The sequence below is a fragment of the Macrotis lagotis genome, chromosome 3 (genome assembly GCF_037893015.1).
Source record: "Macrotis lagotis isolate mMagLag1 chromosome 3, bilby.v1.9.chrom.fasta, whole genome shotgun sequence".
Lineage (NCBI taxonomy): Eukaryota > Metazoa > Chordata > Mammalia > Peramelemorphia > Peramelidae > Macrotis > Macrotis lagotis.
In genome coordinates this window covers 68,873,809-68,901,228 of record NC_133660.1, presented here as the reverse complement: position 1 = coordinate 68,901,228, position 27,420 = coordinate 68,873,809, and the positions used below count along the sequence as shown (strand labels likewise).

Sequence of the window (27,420 nt, the reverse complement as noted above, 5' to 3'; positions counted from 1 at the left end):
CTCTGGGGAGCTCACAGTCATAGTGCCAGACTTACTGTAGATACCTGAATATCTTAGCCCACTGAAATTTGTAACTCCTTAGCTCAAGCAATCCACCAACCTCAGTATCCTCAGTGGCAGGGATTGCAGGTGGAAGTCAACAATGACAGATCAACCTTTGGAGGTAGATAGTAAATTATTATTATCTCCATTTCACAGATGAGAAAAATGAAGCAGTGATAGTTTATGACTTATCCAAGGTCACTTGCTTAGTAAATATGCTGGCAGGTCTTCTGCCAGTTCCAGTGATCTCTCAAGTGGCATCAGGTTATATTATTGTATGCCTCAGAGAAGTTATGCAGATGAGTATGCAGAAGAAGGAAATATCACTACAATTTGGAAGGAATTAGGGAAGACTTCATAGAAAAGTTCAAGCTTGAAGGACAATTATAATTTCAACAGTCAGATTTTTGTGTAGTCCACTTAAGACCTACAATATAACCTGTGAGAAAGCATGAAAGTGAGAAAGTAAAGGATGGAGTCAAAAAATAATTAGTAGCCCAGTTTGGCTGGCCTGGTGGAATGCATGAAGGGGAGTGCTATGGAATAAGGCTGCAAGGATGGATTAAACCCACATGGTAGTTCTGAACAACAGAACAAGAACTTCAAGTTGCCAGTCAGTAGTCACTGAAGATTTTTCAGCTAAAAAGGGTGTGGTGAATAAAAATTAATAAGAGACAGAGTTTCTGGGAAAATTATAATGGATTTTATTAATTACAGTTAGAAGATGAAAAAATGAACCCAGTTGTTCTTCTTGATGACCAAAGAGAAGGGGAGACTTTTAATACTTAAAATAAAGCCTTTGGAAAGCAGGTGTGCCCGAGGGTGGCAATGCACTTTGATTATTAATAAGTAATAAGAAAATTAATATTATGATGAAAAGTGGATTCTAAGGTGGGGCTGGGAGACATGTCTGATCACTAAGTCTTAGACAAATAGACTTATCTCTATTTAGACCACTCCCTTCTAAGACAATCTAGACAAAGAAGGAATCCACTTTCACTCATTCCTGATTAAAACACAATAGACTGGAATTCACCAAGACTAAAATCTCTTTATATTTCCCATGATTTCATTTCATCATCAGTCCTGCCTTTCAAATACTTGCCAAACAATCCACTAGGCCTGATCTTCAAATGAGGAAAAAGAAAGGGAAAAATGCCAGTTCCAGTTCAACAACTGGCTATCAATAGAAGAATTTCTTTCAAGGAACATATACATTCATAAGACTATTATGGCAGCTGTGTGAAAAAGGAATTGGAGAGAGGAGAGGTAAGAGAAATAGAAGTTAGGGGGCTACTGCAAATTGAGATAGAAATAGTAACTAGGGTCTAACTTGGGGTGGTAGCAATGAGAGTGGAAAAGAAGGCAAAGATTTAAGAAGTATTACAGAAAAAGAATCATTAACCAATTGATTTGATATACAAGGTGAATTACAGGAAACACTCAAAATTAATATGAGGTTTTGAATTTTTATGATAAAGAAAAGAAAGAAGAGAAAATCTATATTTAGTTAATACATATTAACTAATGGGTAGTGACAGAACCCTGCATTTGTGGGATGGGTGGAGGAGGTGGAGAGTTAGTGAAAGACAAAGAGAAGTGGTCTGAGAGGTAGGAGGAGGATCAGAAAGGGATAGTGACATGTAGACTAAGGACAAAGACAGTAAGTACCAAGAAGGAGAATGTGGCTTGAGGAGGAGAAGGATGAAAATTGAGAATAGGTTATTACATTTGGCAATTAAGAAGTCACTGGAGACTTCAGAAAAGCAGTCTCAGTATAGTGGTAAGGACAGAACCATTGTGGAGTTCTTGGAAGTGGAGGCAATGGATACAGGCTACTCTTTTCAGAATTTGTTAGTGACAGGATGAGAAATATAAGATGTTAGTTTCAGGGGAATAAATTGGGGTCAAAGATTGGCTTTTATTTGAAGAATATAAGAACCAGTTAGAAGGGAGATATTGACAATCAATTGTGGATGAGAAAGAACAAAAAGTTGTAAAGGAAAAGGGAGATCAAGATTTAAATTATCTTTTGACAAGTATGTCTGCCTCATCCTTAGAAAATAAATGAAAGCTGAAGAAGATAGAAGATAGAAGACAGAAATTTTGAAGCATGGAAAGGGAAAGAAAAATAGTGAGGCCACAGAATCATAGATCTTTAAAGTTAGAAGGGAGTCTAGAGGTCATCTGTTTCTTCATTTGCAAAATGAGTCTCTAAATCCTCTGGTATAATTCAAATCCTCCACTTTACAGAAGTCCCAGAGAGATTAAGTTGCTTGCCCAGGGTCACAGAGCTAGTAAATAATGAAGTCAAGACTTGAACCTCCATTTTCTGATTCTAAATCCAGGGGTCTTTCCAAAATATCTTCTATGGTGAAGGTATAGGATGACTTCAGTATTTTCATTAATGTAGAAAGTAAAGTTATCAGTGTTTTGGGTTTTTTTGGCAAGGCAATGGGGTTAAGTGACTTGCCTCAGGTCACATAGTTAGATAATTATTGTGTTTGAGACCAGATTTGAACCCTGACTTCAGGGTGAGTTCTATTCACTGCACCATCTAGCAACCCCCAAGGTCATCATTTGAGAGAGAGACTAGGGTGGACATGGTATTTGGGGACTGAGGAGACTTGAGAAGGTTTGGAACAGCTGCAGTAGGGAATGTGGTATGGAGTTAATCAAGTGCTGAAAAAAGGATTGCTATTTATCATTTCACATTTGGCAGCATAAGGTTGTAGGATACTCAGAGTGAGGTTTCATTCAAGTAGCAATACTTCACTTCTTGGGTGTTGAAGTAGAGAAAAAAATGCATGGTGGGACTCATGGTTAATTATTAGCAAGGTGGGAATATCAAAAGATCAAGGTGAAAGGGATTTTTAAAATGGAGGATAATTCCTCAAAGAAATGGCTGACTTTAATCAGTTACTAAGCACTTACTATGTGCTAGGCAATATGATAAGCCCTGGGAATAGAAACATGTATATATGAAATATGAAAAAAAAAGACAATTTCTGCTCTCAGCAAGCTCACAATCTTATGGGAAGAAGATAACATACACATACATACAGCTGAAGAGGGGAGGATGAGGATGAGAAGGCACTTAGGAAGGTATGGTAGAGAAATCAGAGAAATTCTAGGGTAGTGGGAAAGCCATATGGGAAAAGTAAAATGGGGCAATAGGGAGAACAAAATAGGATCAAAGGAGAGATAAGGTTTAGAGCAAAGGGAACATACAGAAGTGTTTCCTCTCTCTCTCTCTCTCTCTCTCTCTCTCTCTCTCTCTCTCTCTCCCCCTTTCCCTCTTTCCTCTCCCTCTCTTCCCCTGCCCCCTCCTTTCTCCCCTTCCCTCTCTACCTTTTTCCCTCTTTCCCTCTCTCCTTTTCTTTTTCCCTCCCTCCCCTCTCTTACCCTCTCCCTCACTCTTGCTCTCTTACTCTCTCACTCTCTTGTTCTCTCTCTCTCCCCCCTTTCTCTTTTCTTTTCTCTCCCTTCCAACCTCTTTTTTCAAGCCCCTCCCTCACTGTCTCTCCCTATGAGTGATTTAAATTTGATGAAGATGAAACTCAAAGAAATTGAGAAATTTAAAAATCTGGCAGGACATAATCATTAAACATGAACACTGAAGTCAGGGCTAAAGTCAATGAAGCAGGTTGTAGAATGTTCAGAAAATCAGAAGATGTTAGCCATCAGCATCTAAAAGGGCTGTAGTATCAGGTGACATGAACTTCAAGCCAAAAAGCAATTAATAAATGCCTACTGTATGCTACAAATAAAACCAAAACCAAACTAAAACTACAGTTTAATGGGGAAGACAACATACAAACAAGATACAGATAATTAGAGCTAATTCTAGAGAGAACTATAAAAGAGAGGTTATAGAAACATAGAATTTCAGTCTCAAGGTCACTCTATTCTGGAGCAAAAATCTCCATAACATACTCAACAAAGTTTTCATCCAGCCTTTGCTTAAAGACTGAGAACTCACCACTTCCTAAGGATGCCCAATCTACTTTTGGGCAGTTTAATTGTAATTTCCTTCAATCAAACTTAATTTTATATCTTTTCAACTTCCTCCCATTGTTTCCAGTTCTTCCCTACAGGACCAAAAAGACCAAATCTAATCCTGTATTTGAAATATGTATATACTACCAGCTAAACATTCCTGGTTTGCCCTTGACAACTTACCATCCTGGTTTCCCTCTTTTGGATACTTTAGAGTTTATCAGTGTTACCTAAAAGGTTGTACCAGGAACTCAACACAATATTCTAGATATAGCCTGAATAAGACTGGGTGTATAGTAGGACAAAAATTAACTAGTTCTTGGAAATTTTGCCTCTATTAATATCGTTTAAATTTACATTAGCTGCCAAAGAACACTACTAACTCATTGAGCTTATAGTTCACTAAGAACCACAGATTCTTTTCCAGATGAATGTCTGCCAGATCATGTTTCTCCAGTGTTGTGCTTGAGAAGCTGAGGTTTTAAATGCAAGAATTGGTGGGTAATTGTGGCAGAGCAAAGGTCTGATGTAGGTTCTTATCTTTTTCTGTTATGGAGTCCTTTGACAATCTGAGGCCATACTTAGGAATCTCTTCTCAGAATAATTTTTTTTTTTCAAAAATCATTCATAGTTTAATTAAATACTAAATTTTAGTTAAAAGGTTGTTGTAGTCTTTAATAATCAAAGAAGACCATAACATCAATTGAATGATGGCATGACTTACACAATATGTTTGAAAAGGATTAATGAAAAATAAAGATATAATTTTATCTCATCAAAGTTCATGGGCACCCTGAAATCTATTCACAGATTTTGACCCCTTGAGGGTCGGTGGGCCATGGACCTCAAGTTAAGGAATTCTAGTCTAGAAGTTACAATGGGGAGCAAGAGATAGGTCAACTCTCCCTCTTGACTTTCAGATTAAGTGTAGGAGAGGGGAGGAAAAAGAATGAGAGTATTGGAGAGATTGATAGAAAAACCAGGAATGTAAGAGGATAGAAGGGAGTTTGTTGATTATTTCTATTTGTTCTATATATAGCTATATTTGTATATAACTATAGTTTGCTTTATACACACACACACACACACACACACACACACACACACACATATATATATTTATATGCATTTTGTTCTCCATATTAGATCATAAGGTCCTTGAGGGCAAGGACTGTCCTTTGTTTCTTTCTATGTCCATAATGCTTGGCAAAGGGATTGGCACATTGTTGAAACTTATTAAATGTTTATTTATTGATTGAAAGTTTCTAAGATTATAGTGGAAGGAGGAAAGGAATACTGGTATGCACTAGGGTTCAGGATGGCCCCAAGCTAGGTATAAGAGTAATGGGAATACTCTTATACCTTGCCCTTTAGCTGGCAGGACATGCCTATAGTTCATGGACAAATCTAGAAGGAGCTGAAAACAGAAAACTGAAAACTCATTAGATGGACCTTGGATCTCAGTCCTACTCTCCTATGTGAATGGCAGGGAACTTCTTTTCCCCTCTCTGTCCCAGAAAACCATATTCTTTTCTCTGACCAGATATCCAGATACATTCCTTTATCTCCCCATATACCTGTTGTTTTTTCATATTTCAGTGTTCCTTCAGTTTTGTGGTGTGTGTGTGTGTGTGTGTGTGTGTGTGTGTGTGTGTGTGTGTGTGATATGATTTGAATGATAGGGATGATGTGGTAAGTAGAAGGTTAAGTTGGGGCAGGGGGGCCGCCTCAGGGTTCTAATTAGAATGCTGCAGAGATAGTTCCATCCTGAATTCACCTCAGTTGGCTATAAGTTCCCTCTCTCTGCACAATGACATACACATTTATGTTTTCATTTTAGATTTTCTCCCAAAACAGATCAAATTTGGATCCCACTATTAATGGATACCTGTCAATTTTGAGACACAGTTGATGGCCTGCTGCCTTAATTCTGTCCTGGGCATCAGCATGAGTCATGGTCTCTGTTCCAAAGCCATCTATGGCCAGAATGATATCTCCAGGACATAGGTTGGCAGCTGCAGCCTTGCTTCCTGGAGTAATCTGTAAAAAAATCACAGTAGTCTTAAAATTGATATCCAGGGTGCTAATAATCAATTTTAATTTAATTAAATAATTACAGACTAGTCTGCATAGAATGACCTGATACCTAGTAAAGTGAGCAGAACCAGGAGAACAATTTATACAATAACAACATAGTAAAGAAGAAAACCACAACTTAGTAAGACTTTAGAACCCTGAACAATGTAGTGACCAATGATGTCCATAAGAAACCAGTGATGACATGTGAAACAACCCCTTGACAGAGAGGTGATGAACTTAACCAAGGAGTGAATTTCTTTTTCACATTGTACTCTTTTTTTTTTTTTACAAGGGGTTTATTTTCCCCTTCTCTTTTCTTGGTTTTTAACAAGGCTAGAGTTGGGAAGAATGGGTATTAGTATTAGTAATGCCTCCCTCCACCCCCAAATGAAGGCCACTGTAACATTTTAAAAATTCATGCAAGAGAACAGAACAATGTTCAGAAGGAGGCATAGACAAGCAGGAACATTTTGAAAGTAATGTGTGGAATTTAATATATTTTAAAGAAAATAATGTTCCAGTTCAGAAGAGTATTATTAATCAGAAATGTTGAGACTTTTATGCTTGCATATGTATTTTAATTAAGTATGAAGATAGACATGGATTGAAGTGTAATTAGCAATGTGCTAAGGTTTAGGAGATTTCTAAATATAAGCTTGGGCAAGTTATGTTGGGCCTCAGTTTCTTAATTTGCAAAAACAAGTTATTAGATTAGATAATTGCTATGACTATGATTTGTTCTGTGTAGGGAGCTCTTCATATGCAAATCCCCCAATATTTTGCAATTTACAATTATAGTGGCTAATAATCATCTAAATAATAAATATATTGGAGGGACATTTTGGAAAGTAATTTGGAGCTATATCCAAAAAAAAAAATCACCAAAATGTACATATACTTTGACTCATCTATACTATAAGTAGACCTTTTCACTAATGAAATCAAAGAAAGAGGAAAGTACCCATATGTGCAGTACATTCTGTTAAAGTCAAAATTTGAAATTAATAATTATATAATAATTAAGTTGTTTTGCTAAATAAATTATGGTATGTGAATATAATAGAAAATTGTTCCATAAGAAATAATGAAATGGGCATTTCAGAGGAAAACAATCTATACAATTATAGAAAAATTATAGAGAAAAACAAATTTGATCACTGCCATGATAAACCATGAGTCCAAAACAATGAAGATGAAACATACTATTTTCCTCCTGATGAAATGTAGGGAAAAAATTTTTCAGACAAATTTAATATAAAAATTTGTTTTGATAGACTATTTACATATATATATATATATATATATATATATATATATATATATAAAGGGATTTTATTTTTAATTTTCTAAAACATTTGTTTAAGGAGGGGTACTTAGAAGGATAAATTAACTCCTTTTTTAAAGTTTTTACAAGGCAATAGGGTTGAGTGACTTGCCCAAGGTCATACAGCTAGGTAATTATTAAATGTCTGAGGTCAAACTTGAACTCAAGTCCTCCTGCTCTATCCACTGTACCATCTAGCTGCCCCAACAAATTGATTTTTTATTTTTATTTATCTATCTATTTATTTAATTTATTTATTTTTAGGTTTTTGCAAGGTAAATGGGGTTAAGTGGCTTGCCCAAAGCCACACAGCTAGGTAATTATTAAGTGTCTGAGACCGGATACTGACTCCAGGGCCAGTGCTTTATTCACTGCGCCACCTAGCCGCCTAAATTGACTTAAAAAACCAAACAAACCCTGTTTCTATCAAAAAAAGATCAAGAGAGAAAGGTTTTACTATGTTTCAAGCACTGTACTAAGAGCTAGTGATAAAAAGAAATATAAAAAAAAACTCTCCTAAAGGGTTGCACATTCAAATGAGGGAGACAACATAGAAAAATAATGAGAGAGAGAGATAGATTGACAGAAAGAATAAGAGAGAGAATGAGAAAGACTGAGAGATGTCTGAGAGAGAAAGAGAGAGAGAGAGAGAGAGAGAGAGAGAGAGAGAGAGAGAGAGAGAGAGAGAGAGAGAGACTGTCAGAGAGAGAGTGAAAAACGGGGGTAAAGAGACTCATAGAAAGACAGATAGAGTAGATGGAAAATAATTTGAGAAGGGTTAGGAACTAGCAATTGGGGGTGGGGGAGAAGACCCTTTGCAGAAAATACCACTTGATCTGAGTCTTGAAGGAGGCAGGATGGGGGGCGGGGGAAGGGAAGAGGCAGGTGTAAGAGGGTAGAACATTCTAAATCCGGGAGCCAACCAGTACAAAGTCTGGGAGATGGAAGAGATAAGAACTCAAAGAATAAAATGTTTTACAATAGGAAGTAGTAGTGACTGTTGATTTTTTAATTTGAGCAATCAGCCAGGGCACCATACTCATGTAATTACTGCACTGACATCTTCTCTCTGAAAGGATAAGTCACTTCATAGCTCAACACAATAAAAGCTTGTTCTCATATAGTAACACCCTCTAGCTATTCATGCCAATTTGAGTTAGTTGGATGTAAATGCTTGGACATGCCTGTTACATCAGGGCAAAATAATATTCAAGGTTTGTCTTTAATTCCTGACTTCTCTGGAAATGAATTCTTGGAGATCTGAAGGACTGGCTATAGAAACGAGAAACCGGGGCGGCTAGGTGGCATAGTGGATAAAGCACTGGCCTTGGAGTCAGGAGAACCTGGGTTCAAATCCGGTCTCAGACACTTTAATAATTACCTAGCTGTGTGGCCTTAGGCAAGCTACTTAACCCTGTTTGCCTTGCAAAAACCTAAAAAAAAAAAAGAGAAACCAGAAACCAAAAGTCATGTTTATTTGTGCAAACAAATTGTCTTACAATTAAGCAACTCATTATTCTATAAGAATTTATTAAGTATTTAATGTTATTAGTAAAGTGCTAAGGATTAGGAATAAAAGAAAAGAAAAAAGTTCTTGCCCTTAAAGAATTTACATATATTAAGAATAGCATGTATATACAATGATGTATAAAAGATACATAAGAAGTGAGTAGAAGATAATTTAGCCCCCACTTAATCCTGAAACTGAGTCATAATGAATTCCAAATTACTTATAATTCTAAATTTTCATTATTATTACTGAATAATTCTAGATTTCTAAGTTTGAAAACATTATCTAGACTAATCATATTTTATAGAATAGGAAACTGAGAATCAAAGAGGTAGTCAATCATCTAATATTTATTAGGTACTTACTATGTGCCAGTCACTTATTGAACTAGTGAAATAGAAAAGAGCAAAAAACTCTTCCCCATTCTCACAAGTAGTAAGAAGTACTCTAAGTATTTGAATCCAGCCTCTTCAACTCGAAATATGATGCTCTTTTCATCATACCCACTTTTCTTATTTTTTTAGTGACATATACTCACAACTCCTCTTTTAATATTTTACTCTGATGGCTAATAATCATATAGACTTTCATAATGATATGGAATCTGGAAGATGGAGGTCATCACTCCACCTCCCATTTTGTTGCCTTGACTCATGCCTGAAATAGCATTTTCATACACACACACAGACACACCTATACACACTTACACACATGCATATAGACATAATCTTATACATGTACATGCATATACATACATATGATGTTATGAATGCCATCATGGATCCCTTTGGCAGTCTGAGGAAGCCTATGGACCCCATCTTAGAAAAACTTCAACAGCAAGTCTGGCAATAAATCTAGTTAAGCTCACTGTGGCTTCAACTAGAAGGTTGGCTCTCAAGTTACAATCTTTTCCAACCAGCAACTTGTAAAGACCATCTATTGAGACATTGTGTTTAACACAGGTAGAAGGAATATCCACACTGTTGAAATTGTACATTATTTTTTTTAAAAAAATTATTTGTTTTTCAATTATATACAACAGTAGTTTCTACTTATTATTTTTGTAAGGTCTTGAATTTTATATTCCCCCCTTCTCCCCCCCCCCCCATAGGAGGCAGACTGATAATCTTTACATTATTTCCATGCTATACATAGTTCAAAATTGATTATATCAAGAAAAAATTATATCCTTGAGAAAACAAAATATTAGAGATAGAAAAATTATGTGGTATATAAGACGCATTTTTTGTGTCTTATTTGAAGGTAATTGACTTTGCTCTTTGTTTAAGCTCCACAATTCTTTCTCTGGACACAGATGGTATTCTCCATTGCAGGTACTCTAAAATTGTTCCTCATTATTACATTGATGAAATGAGGAAGTCCATTGAGGTTGATCATCACCCCCCATGTTGCTGTTAGAGTGTACAACGTTCTTGTGGTTGTGCTCATCTTGCCCAATATCAGTTCATTCAAGTCTTTCCAGGCTTCTCTGATACCTCTTCATTTCTAATAGAACAATAGTGTTCCATAACATACACATACCATAATTTGTTCAGCCATTCCCCAATTGATGGACATTCACTTGATTTCCAATTTTTGCTACCACAAATAGGACTGCTATGAATATTTTTTTAAAAGTGATATTTTTACCCTTTTTCATGATCGCTTCAGGGTATAGACTCAGTAGTGGTATTGCTAGCTCAAAAGGTATGCACATTTTTATTGCCTTTGGGCATAATTCCAAATTACTCTTCAGAAAGGTTGGATGAGTTCACATAGCTCCACCAACAATATATTAGTGTCCCAGATTTCCCACATTCCTTCCAACATTGAACATTGTCCTTTCTGACCATATTGGCCAATTTGATAGGTGTGAGATGGTACCTCAGGGCTGCTTTCATTTGTATTTTTCTAATCAGTAATGATTTAGAGCAATTTTTCAAATGTCTATAGATAACTTTGATTGTCTCTTCTGTAAATTGCCTTTGTATATCCTTTGACCATTTGTCAATAGGGGAATGGTTTTTTTTTTAAAAAAAATTTGACTCAGTTCTCTGTATATATATTAGAAATGAGTCCTTTGTCAGAAAAACTAGTTGTAAAAATTGTTTCCCAATTTATTACATTTCATTTGGGCTTGGTTACAGTGGTTTTGTTTGTGCAAAAGCTTTTTAGAAATTGGACATTCTTCCTTCAATTGGGGAATGGCTTAGCAAACTGTGGTATATGTATGTCATGGAAAACTATTGTTCTATTAGAAATCAGGAGGGATGGGAATTCAGGGAAGCCTGGAGGGATTTGCATGAACTGATGCTGAGTGAGATGAGCAGAACCAGAAAAACACTGTACACCCTAACAGCAGCATGGGGGCAATGATCCACCTTGATGGACTCACTCATTCCATTAGTGCAACAATCAGGGACAATTTGGGGCTGTCTGCAATGAAGAATGCCATCTGTATCCAGAAAAAGAGCTGTGGGGTTTGAACAAAGAACAAGGACTATTAACTTTAATTTAGAAAAAACAAACAAACCTGATATCTTATTATCTAATTTTGCTATCTCTTATACTTTATTTTTCTTCCTTGAGGATATGATTTCTCTTTCATCACATTCAATTTGGATCAATGTATACCATGAAAACAATGTAAAGACTGGCAAATTGCCTTCTGTGGGTAGTGGGGGGATGGAGGTAAGATTAGGGGATAAAGTGTAAAACTCAAAATAAATAAAATCTTTTAGAAAAAAAGAAATTGGACATTCTTGCAAAGGAATTACTTATTGTGACTAGTAAAACCATTTACAGTATACAACAATGTGCAACAATATATGACAATGAAATATAGTTCTCAAAAATTTACTCTCATTCTGCATTATAGTCAGTGCAGACTGTGAGAAGATAACAATTATTCCTGACCCTCTGGGAATAATTGTTATTTTAAGTTTTGTTAAGAACTTTTTATTTATTATTGAACATGATCTTCAGACAATATTATGACTCAAGTACTATTATTATTCCTATTGTGCAGATGGGGAAATCAAGGCTACTAATAGTTAAATTTACTGGCCTAGGATCATAGGATCAAATTGATCCTGAAGCAAGATTTGAATTTATGATTTTCTGAATCCAAGTATTGCTATATTTTATTCTTGATGCCAGGAGAGTTATCTTATTCACTATTCTCATTGAAAAACTTTTTTAATATTTATTTTGAGTTTTACAATTTTCCCCCTAATCTTGCTTCTCTTACCCCCCCCCCCCAGAGAATGCAATTTGCCAGTCTTTACATTGTTTCCATGGTATACACTGATCCACATTGAATGTGATGAGAGAGAAGTCATATCCTTAAGGAAGAAAAATAAAGTGTAAGAGATAGCAAAATTACATAATAAGATAACAGTTTTCCCCCCTAAATTAAAGGTAATAGTTCTTGGTTTTTGTTCAAACTCCACAGTTCTTTTTCTGGATACAGATGGTATTCTCCACTGCAGACAGCCCAAAATTGTTCCTGATTGTTGCACTGATGGAATGAGCGAGTCCATCAAGGTTGATCATCACCCCTATGGTACTGTTAGGCTGTACAAGGTTTTTTCTGGTTCTGTGCATCTCACTCAGCATCAGTTCATGCAAATCCTTCCAGGCTTCCCTGAATTCCCATCCCTCCTGGTTTCTAATAGAACAATAGTATTCCATCACATACATATACCACAGTTTATTAAACCATTCCCTAATTTAAGGACATTTACTTGATTTCCAATTCTTTGCCGCCACAAACAGGGCTACTATGAATATTTTTGTATAAGTGCTGTTTTTACGCTTTTTCATCATCTCTTCAAGATATAGATCCAGTAGTGGTGTTGCTGGATCAAAGAGTATGCACATTTTTGTTGCTCTTTGGGTGTAATTCTAAATTGCTCTCCAGAAAGGTTGGATGAATTCACAGCTCCACCAACAATCTATTAGTGTCCCAGATTTCCCACATCCCTTCCAACATTGATCATTGTTCTTTCTGGTCATATTGGTCAATCTGAGAGGTGTTAGGTGGTACCTCAGAGATGTTTTAATTTGCATTTATCTAATAAGTAGTGATTTAGAGCAATTTTTCATATGACTATGGATCGCTTTGATTTCCTCATCTGTAAATTGCCTTTGCATATCCTTTGACCATTTGTCAATTGGGGAATGCTTTGTTTTTTTGAAAATTTGACTCAGCTCTCTGTATACTTTAGAAATGAGTCCTTTGTCAGAAATACTAGTTGTAAAAATTGTTTCCCAATTTACTACATTTCTTTTGATCTTGATCTGTGCAAAAGCCTTTTAATTTAATGTAATCAAAACCATCTAGTTTGTTTTTGGTGATGTTCTCCATCTCTTCCTTAGTCATAAACTGCTCCCCTTTCCATAGACCTGACAGGTAAACTAGTCCTTGATCTTCTAGTTGCTTATAATATTGTTTATTATGTCTAGATCCTATATTCATGGTGTGAGGTGTTGGTCTAATCTAAGTTTCTTCCATACTAACTTCCAATTTTCCCAACAGTTTTTATCGAAGAGAGAATTTTTATCCCATTAACTGGACTCTTTGGGTTTGTCAAACAGCAGATTACTATAATCATTTCCTGCTATTTTACCTAATCTATTCCACTGGTCTACCACACCATTCTATTTCTTAGCCAGTACCAGACAGTTTTGATGACTGATGCTTTATAATATAATTTTAGTTCTGGTAAGGCTAAGCCACCTTCTTTTGTACTTTTTTCATTGAATCCCTGGAAATTCTTGACTTTTTATTTCTCCATATGAATTTACTTACAATTTTTTCTAATTCATTAATTTTTTTACAATTTTGATTGGTAGGACACTAAACGAGTAGTTTAATTTTGGTAGAATTCTCATTTTTATTATATTAGCTTGGCCTATCCATGAGCAGTTGATGTTTGCTCAGTTATTTAAATCTGATTTTATTTGTGTAAGAAGTGTTTTGTAATTGTTTTCAAAAAGTTTTTGAGTCTGCCTTGGCAGGTAGACTTGCATGTATTTTATATTGTCTGAATTTACTTTGAATGGGATTTCTCTTTCTAGCTCTTTATGCTGCCTCTTGCTAGTCATATATAGAAATGATGAGAATTTATGAGGGTTTATTTTATATCCTGTGACTTTGCTAAAGTTGCTAATTATTTCTAGTAGTTTTTTTAGATGAGGTTTTTAATGCATTTGTGTATGCATGTGTCTGTGTTTGTGTTTGTGTGTTTGTGTGTGTGTGTGTGTGTGTGTGTGTGTGTGATGGACTCCTTTTGACATTTTGGGGTAATCTATGAACCCTTTCTCTGAATCATATTTTTGAATAATTGAAGGAAATGTTAAATTTCAGTTAGATGTTAGTGAAAACAATGATGTCATTTTTTCCCATCCAAGTTTATAGATCTCCTGAAATCTTTCCATGGTCTCCTTGTCAGTCTGTGAACCCAAAGTAAAGAACCCCTGACCTAAATGAGGCTTTATAGGGATAATAATAAATTTAAAAATTTCAATAATCCTTATCTGTATTTGTTGACACAATAAGATTTTTCTATTTTTAAATGTGCAAGACTACACCTTTATTCCTGATAGTCTAAACATGGGAAAGTATGATCTTTCTTCTTTTAAATATTTACCTTATCTGACATTTTAAAACAAATACTAATCATAAATGTACAGTACTAATTTTGAAAATCAGCTGGATTTGGATATATAACTTGTGGAAAATGACAAATCTATTTGTTCAAATGGGGAATGGTTTCTGTCCTAGACTTACAGATTTTTCTTAGACTGTTAGAACTGGAAGAGACCATAGAGACCATCCTTTGTCAGATGAAGAAAGCTGAGGTGTTGGGAAAAACTGGAATCAGCATCCAAGTTTCTTTACTCCAAACTACCTAAATTGACATTAGGAGGCTTTTATTAATCTCATTCTTGAATCACTGAAAACTTTGTAGTTTGATAGGAGAGACCTTTGGCTTCATTCTATCTTCAGGGAATTGACTAGAATGTTTCTTCCAATATTAAAGATTGGGAAGAGAGAATACTCTAGGAAGAGGATGGGGATGGAGGGAAGAAAAATTATCTTGCTTTCTTCTTTTCCTGGATTTTGGCTTATCTTTAAATTGTCAATGGTTGAAAATGAATAATTTAGCGATTCCCTATTTAGCTTTTGTTGTAAATGACCATACACACACACACACACACACACACACACACACACACACACACACACAGTGCAGTATGTATAAATTATTTTATAATTTATCACTAATGAGCTGTGTTATTTTGGGTGAGTTTTTGAACCTTTTTATGTCTAAATTTTTCCATCTGTAAAATGAGGGAAGTACACTAGAGGAAAGGTCCCCTTTAGCTTTAAAAAATTGAAGAAAGCATAATTTAAAATCCCTTGTTAGAATCTCTGGTTAGCTTACATTTAGCTCAAGCTCTACTTTCTGTATGAACCCTTTCCTGATTCTTCCTAGCTTTTAGTGCCTTCTAGACCCCTGCCAAATTACTCTGGGAAGACATAATACTTATGTCTCTCTCAGAATATAAACTGCTTGAGGGTAGGAATTGGTCCATTTTGATTGATAATTTCTTCCAGGTTACCTTGAAATAGGTAACTGAACACAAAAATGTTCATAGATCTGATGTTCTCTATGTGAAAGGATTCAGTCTTTTCCCCTAATGAGTGTAGCCTCCATGTTTACATAATATACACATACTATTTTTGTTGGATATGACTGAGTGCTGGAGGCAGAGGGCTAACATGAGGTTGGCTTTTAATTAACTAACCTTCTCTACTCTATAATGTCATAGATAATTAAAACCTAAGTGTCTACCTCCTTAGTGGCAGATTCTCAGGAACCTATGGATCCTGATTCTAGAGTGGGATTCCTAGATCCCTTCCACAAGTTCTCTCATGCCCAACATACCCAGCCTTGCTTGATTTCTTTGGTTCATTCTCAAGAAACCTCCTGGATCGTGGATATATTACCCATATTTCTATAAAATTAACTGCTAGGTAAAACTTGTCTTTCCCCAAGTTTAGAAGGAAATATTAAACAGTGAGTGTCCAGAAACTCAAAAAAGTCAGATTTGCTAAACCTGACATGCCAGTTACCCCTAAAATTCACTAAAGATATCTTAGCTCTCTTGTTATAGTCCTCATCCTATGATAATGTGAAATACATCTGCCATTTTTAAAATGGAGAAATTGAGATGCAAAGGTTGACTGCGTTAATCAGTGTTCAGCTAAGTTCCCCAGCAATCGGTGATTGGTATGATGGTAATGGTTATCGCTAGTGGTTAAGAAAGAGCTAAAATACTAACACTAATTTTGTTTCCCTGATTTAAAAATCTCTTTTTTCCCCTCTCCTTTTTCTTTCCTCTTTCTTTTTTCTCTTTCTTTCCAAAATCATATTAAATGGAAAGATAAGTAAGTCAGTTCAATTACAATGAATTAAGCTCTGACTTGTTTAGGTGTGATGTAATATCAGACATAAAAATATACTAGATATTCACCACCTTCACAGTATTATAATTTAGTAGGGTAGGGTATGTAATTTTCATTGCTACTGGGAACTTTCAGATGAGGAAACTCCTACTTTTACAAATTGGCATCTTTCTTCAACTTAGGATCTTAGAGTTGTCTACAATACTGAGAGGTTAAGTGATTTGTCCAGGATAACATGATCTGACTGAGTCAGAGGCATTACATTGAACACAGATCTCATTCTCTAGCCACTAACTGCTGTCAGTTAAAAGGTTGGACATAGTACACACAGATATAGCTATAATACAAAATAATCATGGTGGGGGAACTCTTCTGACATCAGCTGGAGAGAATTTTTCTCTGTGCTAAAAGCAGAACAACTAAGACATTCTTGACTTGCCTTGCTGATAATTTTATCTTTCAGAAGGTAGAGAGGAAGTGACAAAGAAGAATGCTGTTCTGGACCTGGGTCTAGTCAATAAGAAAGAAGTAGTAGAAAGAGTAGAGATGATGGGAAATTTGAAGGCAGCAACCAGGTTATCTTAGAATTTTTGACAGATGAGTGAAAACACAAGACAGAGTTAGACATGTACTCTTGATTTGGGGAAACCAGATATCAAAGAGTTCAGTAAGATGGTCCTGGGGGACTCTAAAAAGGGAAGTGTGATAAAGAAGGACTTGTGACTTTCAAGAATGGAATTCTGGTGACATATTCACAATTGATTCTAAAGAATCAGTAAGGAGGTGGGTGTTTACAGAGCCCAGTCTGGTGGGATAGAGAACTAACATTTCCACCATTTCAGATCTTAAATTAATAGATAGGTACCATGGGTGGAAATGAAGGCAGTTAACTAAGATGAATTCGAATGAGTGACCCAGCTCTGTAAGAATAATGTCAAGAAGGCTAATTAAAATTGGGTTGCTAAATTGCCTTACTAAAGGCATTTAAAAGTCTGTTTTGATTGGCAACTCTTTGAAAAATGAATTGGAAATGGGAAAAATGGGAAGCGGGGGGGGTGTGCTGTTAAGAGGTTATTATAGAAGTTCAGATCAGAGGCATTGAGGACCCGAAATAGGGTTTTGGACAGATGAGTAAAAACAATACAGCAGGATATATACTGGCTCTACAGAAAGACATGGATTCAAATTCCATCTGTTGCAGTGGAACCTTGCAAAAATTAAGCCTCAGTTTCTTCCTTACCTCAAGCTATGACCCTAAGATCAAGCCAAGGTAAAACTGGACCCCTGCTTAGCAGGGGTGGGAAGATGGTAATAGAGAGAAGGAAGAATTAATTTGTCTCTGTTTTGTTTGTTTTCTCTCCCAAGGAAAACAATATCCAGACTGGGATAGACTGAAAATAGACATGAAGGAATTGTAAACTTTTATAAATGAGGTGATCATAAACAACACTCTCATCTACCCTCTAAAAATTCAACTCACATCCTAAGTCCTGAAATAAATTGTCTTTGAGGAACAAATCAGGGAGATGCCACTATGAGAATTAAATGAGATCATATTTGTAAAACACTTAGCACAGTATTAAAGTGGACAGTTAGAGGACTCATGGAAAGTGCACTCGGTCTGGAGTAAAGAAACAAATGAGTTCAAATCAAGCCTCAAACATTTGCTATCCATGTGACTCGAGGCAAGTCACTTAATCTCTGCCTTAATTGATTGAAGAAAGGAATGGCAAATCATCCTGGTATCTTTGCCTTGAAAAACCCCTGGGTAGTATATTCCATAGAGTCATGGAGTTTGGACATAACTGAATGAGGTGACAACGAAGTACTCAGCACACTGATTAGCATATTGTAGATAATAAATAGCCATTTCCTCCCTCCCTTCCTTCTTTCCTTTCTCTCTCTCTCTCTCTCTCTCTCTCTCTCTCTCTCTCTCTCTCTCTCTCTCTCTCTCTCTCTCTCTCCTTCCTTTTCTTTCTTCCTCCCTCCCTCCCTCCCTCCCTCCCTCTCTTCCTTCCTTCCTTCCTTCCTTCCTTCCTTCCTTCCTTCCTTCCTTCCTTCCTTCTTTCCCTTTCTCACTGGTCACATGGTGGGAGAGAGGGATATTCAATTAGCAGACTTTATATTCCATTGTTATCTTTATCATGTCAAGAGAATATAGGAAAGGACTCCAGTGCATTGGTTATATCCTATGGAAGGACATGAACAAGAACTGCCTAGGACAGATAGGCAAAGTTAGGTTGTGTTCCACATCATTGGAGATTGCTTATATTGACATTGCAGATCTATTTGAGAACTTCAGCATTTTGAATCAGCATTCAGACTAATTATCTGACATGTTTAACATGAAAGTAGTCATGTGATAAATGATTTACATTTGAGTCAGGAGACTGATCTGGATTTGAATCTTGCAGTAACTGTTTAACCATGGGGAGGCCAGCTAAACTCTGAGCCTCCATTTCCTTAGGTCCAGTTTAATGGGGATATTCATACTTGTTGTTCCCTCCTCACAGGACTGCTGAAGAGACTCCAGCGAGATAACATATGCCAAGTCTTGATATTATTCTTTCCTTAGCAAGTTAACCATTTACTTTTCTAGCTCATTTAATATGAAGCAAACAGGGCTAAGGATTTGCCCAGTGTTATACAGCTAAGTAAGTATCTGAGGTCAAATTTGAACTCAGGACAATAAGTTTTCCTGATTTCAGGCCACCTAGCTGCCAGAATAACCTTGGAAGTCATCTAGACTAGAGATGTCAAATATGTAACTCTCAACATTCTAGAGTGTGGAATTAAAATGTAGTTTCAATCTGAATTTAATGTGTCAATGTATTAATAAAAAAAGAAATATACAACTATGTAGTTTTTTAAGTCCTTATGCAATCTTCAGGGATTATTATGTACATGGGCTTCTGATTCTATTTGAGTTTGACTCACAGAACTAGACCAACTTCTTCATTTTTATACAATGGAAGGTTGAAGCCCAGTCAACCATTTTAGATCACAGGTACACAGAATACTACTTCAAATCCTCTTTCCACTACATCATAACAGATCATGACCCATGCACTTGCTTTCGTAAGTGTTCCTCTTCCATTTTAGTGGGAAAAGTGAAGAATATACAAGTAAATTCAACATATCAAAATAACATTGAGAAAAAATTTTAGCTTTTATGTCAAGATATTTCTAATAATTAAATTTTTATCTACAGCAAATATTCATGAGAATGATTTTTATTGTGGATGTATCTATATTTTTCTAAGTTTGAATAAATTATGGAGTTAGTGATTTTATGATCACTAAGGCACCCCTAACATCCAGTTTTACCTTTTAGGGAATCTACTGACTACACTATTTTTCAGCCAAGCTACTAGCTGAGCCAATATGGCTCAAAGAAATAGCAAAAGTAGCAGTAAAAATATTTTGATCAGGGATTGGGATTTTGTTATATCCAGTGGTGTATTTTTTTTAACCTACTCTTGGTCTTTGAATGATAAAGACACATTCTTATGATGTGGATAGGTTTCCCACTCCTAGATGACTTAGGTCAAGGGGTTCTTAAGACAGTGTCCAAGGACATAAATTTCAAAAGGATAAATTTCAGAGGGTGTGTGACTTGGATTGGAAAAAAATTACGTGTTTATTTTCACTAAGTTCTTTCAATTACTTAAAAGCTTTATTTTAAAAAGGGATTCATGGGCTTCCCAGCTTGTCAAAGTGGGGGTCACAAACTATTCAGGCTATGCTGGGTAATCATAGAAAACAAGCAGTTGAAAAATGGTAAAGAACATTGTTCAATCATTTGGTAGCATTGTTATTGAATTCAACCATTAAAAAGCTGCCAAACAAAACAAAACAAAGGCACCTCTCCAGTCCCAAACTGAATCTGTAAACTGATTGAACAGTCCAGCTTTCTTAAGTGCCAGAAAAACAGACTTCCTGTGAGTTCTTCCATATGAATAGCACTTTTTTTCATTTAATAGAAAACATTTTTGACAATTTAAAGTAATGTGGCATAATGGACAGAAGTGCAGGAGACTTCTGCATTAGAGCTTCCTATATTGAAGAAATCACAGGTTTGGCTCCTTTCTTCTCAAAAGCAAGTAAGTTTTCTTCTTCAACAGATTTCTTTAAGCTTCCCTATCCTTTGTGACTCATGATGTAGAAAACAAATGTTTGGAAATATATGGATAACATTTTTTTTGTCTATTTAGATGCTAGTTTAATGGAGCTATTGTAGTCTTTTTTTTTTTTTTGCTTTCTTATAACTTCAGTGATTGTTAATACAAGTCATGAAAAATTAATGAAAATTCCTTTTCCCTGGTTTTGGGGATGTGGTGTAAGGAAGTTACAAGAGTTGGATGGCATATATTCTGCCCTTTAGAAACTTATATTCAAGTTGGAAAAACAAGATATATGCATAAAATAATATATTGGTAGTATAAGGCATTACATGATGCACTTCTATAGGAGTTCAGAAAAGACAGAAATAGCAATACAATATATTATCATAAACCTCTCAAATCCAACAAAGTGGAAATATTTCCTTGGAATAAAAAATATAACATCATGGTAATCTTTCAATTGTAAGAATACAAGGCATTGGTACCTTATATATCAGCAGGAACTTATTAGTTTCATGTCCAGAACAATAATTAAGACCCAGCCCTTAATTTTTTTGGTAGTCAACACAAGCATAATCCTGTTAGGTTTAAAAATCTATTTCATTAATATAAATAAAAAGAAAACTGTGATCTAGAAACTTCTAAAATAGTTTTGAGAAGAGATAATGGAAACTTTTCCCCTTTATAAATCCATAAAAGGCATTGCTTGGTCCAAAGCATCAGAGCATTTTCTGCTAAATTTGCTTAAGAATGTTTCTTGGTTTCAATCAACTTTGTTTAATACCATAAACTTTCATTAACATATTTATATATTTTTTGAAATATGTGAAACAGTTAGACATGGTCTTTAATGCTCTTCTGAATAAAACATTGTTTCCTTAAGATATCTGAGGAAGGCATTTCCTTGTTCACTCTCAGGAAAGTGCATGAATAAGTAGAACACAGAAGTTTTTTCTTTGTACAAAAGACATTTTGTAATGAATTTTCAAATCAAATTGCCCCCAAAATTGTTAAGCAGGTTTGTAACATAAAGAATTCACAGAGACAAAAATTATGGCATGATATTCTAATGTTTCAAGAGTTTAAGGAAGTTTCTTTAAGAGTTTATAACTAAAAGATATAAATACTTTTCCAATAAAGTGAAGCAGCATAGTCTTATAAAAAGCCAGTTAGATTGGGATATAATTTAGAATTCATAGATTATTTATTATGGCTATAAGTCATAGCATCATAGATGCAGAGTTGGCAGGGTCATTAGAAGCCACTGAATTCAACATCTTCATTTAACAAATGGAGAAACTCTTGTGAGACATTAAATGACCTGCTGAGGGTCACCTGGCTTGAGAATTCCCTATGCTGAAGAAATCTCTAGTTTGACTACCCCTCTGAATATTTGAGGAGCCATTTAAATGTAGTTGCTCCTGGCTCTGAGTCCAGTGCTCTAACTTTTTACTTGTGAGACAATTACTTGAAGTATTTCTCAGCAAAAGAAAGATTTTTTTTTTCCTAGAAGAAACTTTAAAAGTATTTTGTTATTAGGCAGGCATATTACTATCACTTACGGTCCCAAGAGATTTTTCTCGGTAAATCAACTTAATTTTAGTCTTAGAAAATTATTCAAAATGCCTGGAAAAACAGGAACACATATTAGCAGTATCTTTGTTATCTGTGCTGATAATTCCCCAAACTTAAATTTTGGGTTTGGGTTATGCATTGCCTGTATCTCCCAGATGAAATTTACATCAGGAGAAAATAAACTAAGGGACAGCTGCCAAATCTCTGTTCACATAGCCTTGTAATGAAAAAGAAAGGGAATTAAAGGCTGGGGGGAGAGGGCATGGGGGTGGGTCACAGATTCTTGGACTTGCCACATATCCACCTTTCCTGAATTCTGGGGGACCACTCCATCACTATTGTCCCTCTCCAGGGTCTTGACTTCAAACCAATGAACTTCCCTTCCTTCCCTTCCAGCAAACAGGAGCCAAGTTCGAAGAAGGGATCCTTTGACTCTGACTCTTCCCTTTTCCACCATCAACCAAAGCCCAGCTTTCCCGACTCCCACTGTCTTCTGACCTCTGATATGTCCAAGAAGCAGCAAGTCCCCTCCCACCCTGCCCAGGTTAGGGGTCCTTTAGTGTTCTCTGGACCGATTTTCTGTAGTTTCTTAGAAAGTCGAAAGAACAAGACGTGAAACAGAAACGCCTCCCTGACAAGAGAAGGTAAGAGAGGGAAACACCTACCCTGGTGATGATTAAAGGTTGGTTAAAATCTATCCCTCCTGAAAGCCTGAATCCCCAGGGCGCGGGCCCTGGGAGAATGACATTCTGTGGCATGATGTCCTCTCGTTTGGCTTCCCACGAGTGGCACCTTTCTTGTCCCCACTACGGATAGGGACGGTCCTGCCAACAGCACCTCTTCCCCAAAGGACAGCTAACACTCAGTTTCGGATAGTTTCCCCTTCTCGTCCCACCGCGGCAGCCTCGCAGTCTCTCCACTTTATCCCCGTTAGGGGGTGACGTCACGGTCCCCCCCTCCCTCTTCCAACCCCCCACCCCCACCCCCGAAATGGAGAGCTCCAACTTTGGTAGTAAGAGAAAGCCTGGGCGCCAGGGAGTTGACCAGAAATGTTTGCTCCGGGATCGCTGCTCCTGCCCATTCCTGGGCGCTGAAAGGAGGACGCTTCAGGTTGCAATGACTTGCTTAAAGCAACACCTGGCCCCTGCTTGTTTTGCTTGTTTACCTCATCCGTAATGCACAGCTAGTTAGTTACTTTAGGTATGAGCAAAGGTAGGAAACACTGGGTGAAAACCCTGGAGAGCTTTATGTAAAAGGCATTTTAACTAGAATGTCATAGTCAACCACATACGTCAACCACGCTGTCCATCTGTTTGTTTTGTTGACCCATCTTTATATCATATATCATATATATGTGTGTGTGTGTGTGTGATATAGGCATATATGGATATACCTAAATAATATGTGTCTAAATATGTATTGTTTGTGTGAAGTGTGTGATATTTCATCATCGAGGACTCCTGGGCAGGAAATTCCTGTTCATTCAGACTGATAACTGTTAAGAAATTTAGTTTTAGAGAATTGCCTGGGATCTGAGACACATACACAAAGACACTGATACATAAACACTGATATGGCTATAGATATTTCTATAGCCAAATCAGTATATATCAAAGAAACCGTATCTCTAGCCATTATGATATTGTATATTTCACTTTCTCAGTTTTACTATCTCCTCTTTTCTCTGTTTCTCTCTCTTGTTATTCTTTTTTCTGTATCTCTACTGTCCCCCCCCCATACACATACTTACAAATACATTGTAAGAATTATTAAATGCTTATTACATGACAGGCATTTTAAACTCTGGGAATATAAAGAAAGTCAAAAGATTGTCCCTGATCTCAGGAGCTTGTACATACACTTGTGTGTGTCTGGGTGTGTAAGCATATTCCAAAGTTATTAGCCTTCAAACTGCACTGAGACTTTTGAGATACTCTGCATGACTTACGTGATTCTTGCTCTTTATTTGCATAGGATACAAACATAAACACACAAGGGTATAAAAGTTAAATGTGGTAGAGATGACAGAGCATCAAAAACTGTGTTTTCAGTGAACAATATTAATGTTCTATTGATAGCTTTCTTTTAGAAGCTCTTGAGTGCAGTGTTAAGATGTTAGTCACTGGTTAGAGAATAGGACCATAAGATCATAGGTTTAAAGTTGGAAGGGACTGTTGAGGTCATCTAATCCAGACCTTTCCATTTACATATGAGGGAATGGAGGACCAGAAAAGTTATGATTTGCTTGAGGTAACACAAATTATAAGTGGGTTTTGAACCTAGGCTACATATCCTGTAGTCTGTCTATTCAAAACCTTTTGCTTGCTTCCAAAGAACTGTAAAATTTAACTTTCTCATTCTTACAAATAATGGGTGGTCTCTGATGAATGAAAATAATAATGTTTTGTCTTTTATTCTTTTTTTTTAGGTTTTTTTTTCCCCCAAGGCAAATGGGGTTAATAAGTGGCTTGCCCAAGGCCACACAGCTAGGTAATTATTAAGTGTCTGATCTGAGACTGGATTTGAACCCAGGTACTCCTGACTCCAGGGCCAGTGCTTTATCCACTGTGCCACCTAGCTGCCCCTTGTCTTTTATTTTTGAAGAAGACCACAGCATCAGGGATGCTGTGACAAACACATGAATTGGATTTGAGTGAGGGAGGGCTGTACTAGCTCCCTGAGAAATGATGGAGAGGTTGTAACCAAAAATCCGGGAAGAAGGGCAATCTTTGTGCAGAATGGGACTGTTGGATGATTTTTTTGAGGTTGGAGGAAGATAGGAAAAATGAGAGTGTGCAGGTGATGGGGGCAAGGTGCAAGGATGTTATTAGAAAGTTCAGGATGGTTTGGTAGAGGGGGGCACCATGTGCATCACTTTTGTATCCCTTGATCATTACAGAAAATTGGAGGAGCATGAACTAGAAATAATTCTCTTTTTTAATACCTTTTGTTTGGGGGGGGTTTGTTTGCAAGGCAATGGGGTTAAGTGACTTGCCAAAGGTCACATAACTAGGCAATTATTAAGTGTCTGAGTCTTGGGAACTCAGGTCCTCCTGACTCCAGGACTGGTGCTTCATCCACTGCACTACCCAAATGCCCCCTTAGAAATGATTCAGGACTGAGAGTTTGGAGACTTAACTTTACATCTCATCACCAACACTTTCTATGTGACCACTTTACCTCTATGATGCTTAGTTTTCTCAAAATGGGGATAAAAATATTTACATCATCTGCCTAAAAGGTCTTTGTGAGGAATGTACTTTGCAAAGTTAAAGCATTACATAAATGTGAATTGCTATTTTTGCCCAGTGATTTCTTACATTTCCTGAGTACCCTCTGGATCAAAGGCTTATACAGGAAAAATTTCAGTGGACTTTAGAAATTATCTAGTCAAGTCCTCTCATTTCACTTATCTGAAGTTCAGAGAGGTCACATGGCTAGTGAGTGGCAGAAGATTCAGATCCAGGTCCTTTGATTTTAAATCAATGCTTTTCTTTCTATTGTAGCAACCATTCCTCCCTACCCCAATACTTTCAGATTCAGATGGGAATGGGATTTAAACTTTATAGGGTGGCTGCAATAATTGCTCTCTCCCCTTTTTAAGGTTTTTTTGCAAGGTAAATGGGGTTAAGTGGCTTGCCCAAGGCCACACAGCTAGGCAATTATTAAGTGTCTGAGATCAGATTTGAACCCAGGTACTCCTGACTCTAGGGCTGGTGCTTTATCCACTGCACCACCTAGCCACCCCTCCCTATTACATTTTAATAATTGGTAAAAATAAATTGTTCCAAAGGATATGCATAATGAAGCTGATGGTGAGATACACATGCACACACACATACTTATTTATACATCTGGAGAGAGAGAACATACACACACACAAACACACAAACATAGCAATTTGAGCAGAGAGCAGAAAAGATTTAGAAGACATTCTTTCTCCTCACTGGAAATATTAGTTGATCAATAAATATTTATTAAGCGTTATGTACCAGTCACTGAAGATAAAAGTAAAACAAGAACAGTCCCTGATCTCAAGGAGTTTGCATTCTATTAACATTGAAATATTAGGAGGAATTCTTTTTGGCCAGGGATGGTAGAGCCAGCATCTGTCATCCTGGTTATTGGGGAGGCAAAGAATGGCGAATTGCTTGAGTTAGGCAGTTATGAGCTGTACTTGGGGCTAAAAATGATCAAATGTTTGCAGTGTCTGGTACTAATATCGTGAGAGGACTCAGGGCTGCCAAAGGAGACCAAACTGTCTTAAAGTTGGACATAAAGTAGGTCAGTGCTTCCATGCAGATCAGTGAAGTGATGCACCTGGCGTCCTCCTCTACCATTCACCCTGAACTTCCTAATAACATCTATGTAGAAGGACTCCTCTTTCGTTGCACGTTGTCCCTGTTACCTGAACACTCTCATTTTTCCTATCTCCCTTCAACCTCAAAACAGTCATCCAGCAGGTGGTTGTGTTTCTGTTCTCATGAATGGTTTCTATGAAATAGGGAGATTCTATGTGTGTGTGTGTGTGTGTGTGTGTGTGTGTGTGTGTGTGTGTGTGTGTGTGTGTTTTGAGAAACTGGGGACTAGATAACTTCTTTTAGAATTGTAGGAAGAGAGGCAGCTGGGTGGTGTAGTGGATAGAGCACTGGCCCTGCAGTCAGAAGGACCTGGGTTCAAATTTGTCCTCAGATACTTAATATTCACCAAACTGTAACGTTGGGCAAGTCATTTAAGCCCATTTCCTTTAAAAAAAATTAAAAAAAAGAATACCAGGAGGGAAGGAAAAGTTAGATGGTATTAACCTCTGACTCTCCACCTACTTTGAGTGGCAGAAAATAATAGGAAGAATGTTGATGAGAGGGGTTGTTATACTTGGGACTAAAAGTGATTCTGGGAAACATCAATTTATCATTGAGACTAATGGTTGCTCATTCCATATGTTACATCTAGTCTTCCTCCTCATAGTATAAAATGTACTATGATCTTGTAAGTGAAGAGTAGGTTTTATACTATAATATAATATACTATAGTATTTTATACTGTAATATGCTATATTATTTTATACTATAATATACTATTAGCTCTCTTGCCTATGTTGTTTTGGTTCCCTTGATGGAGGCAATGTAAAGTGTAATTGGTAAGGAAAAAAATCAGTATAAATGATCACATCAATAATGAAACTAATAGAAATCACACGATTATCTCAAAAGAGAGAGATTGAAAAAATCTTTGACATAAGACAGCATCCATCCCTATTAAAAACACTAGAGAACATAGAAATAAATGG

The 27,420-nt window shown here is 36.5% G+C and overlaps 1 protein-coding gene across 3 annotated transcripts in view; it reads right to left on the bottom strand.

Moving 5' to 3' along the window:
• The window catches only part of PDLIM3 (PDZ and LIM domain 3), a 52,465-nt gene extending 29,411 nt beyond the window's left edge, over positions 1–23,054 (bottom strand). The window contains exons 1-2 of one of the 3 annotated variants that reach the window (XM_074228841.1): positions 22,796–23,054; positions 5,930–6,081 (exon numbers count right to left, since the gene is read on the bottom strand). In XM_074228841.1, coding sequence (XP_074084942.1) covers positions 5,930–6,081; positions 22,796–22,888 — 245 coding nt within the window. In that variant the 5' untranslated portion in view covers positions 22,889–23,054. The remainder of the gene's footprint in view (positions 1–5,929; positions 6,082–22,795) is intronic. The other 2 variants (XM_074228840.1, XM_074228842.1) reach the window with 2 other exon arrangements.
• Positions 23,055–27,420: the final 4,366 nt, after the last annotated feature.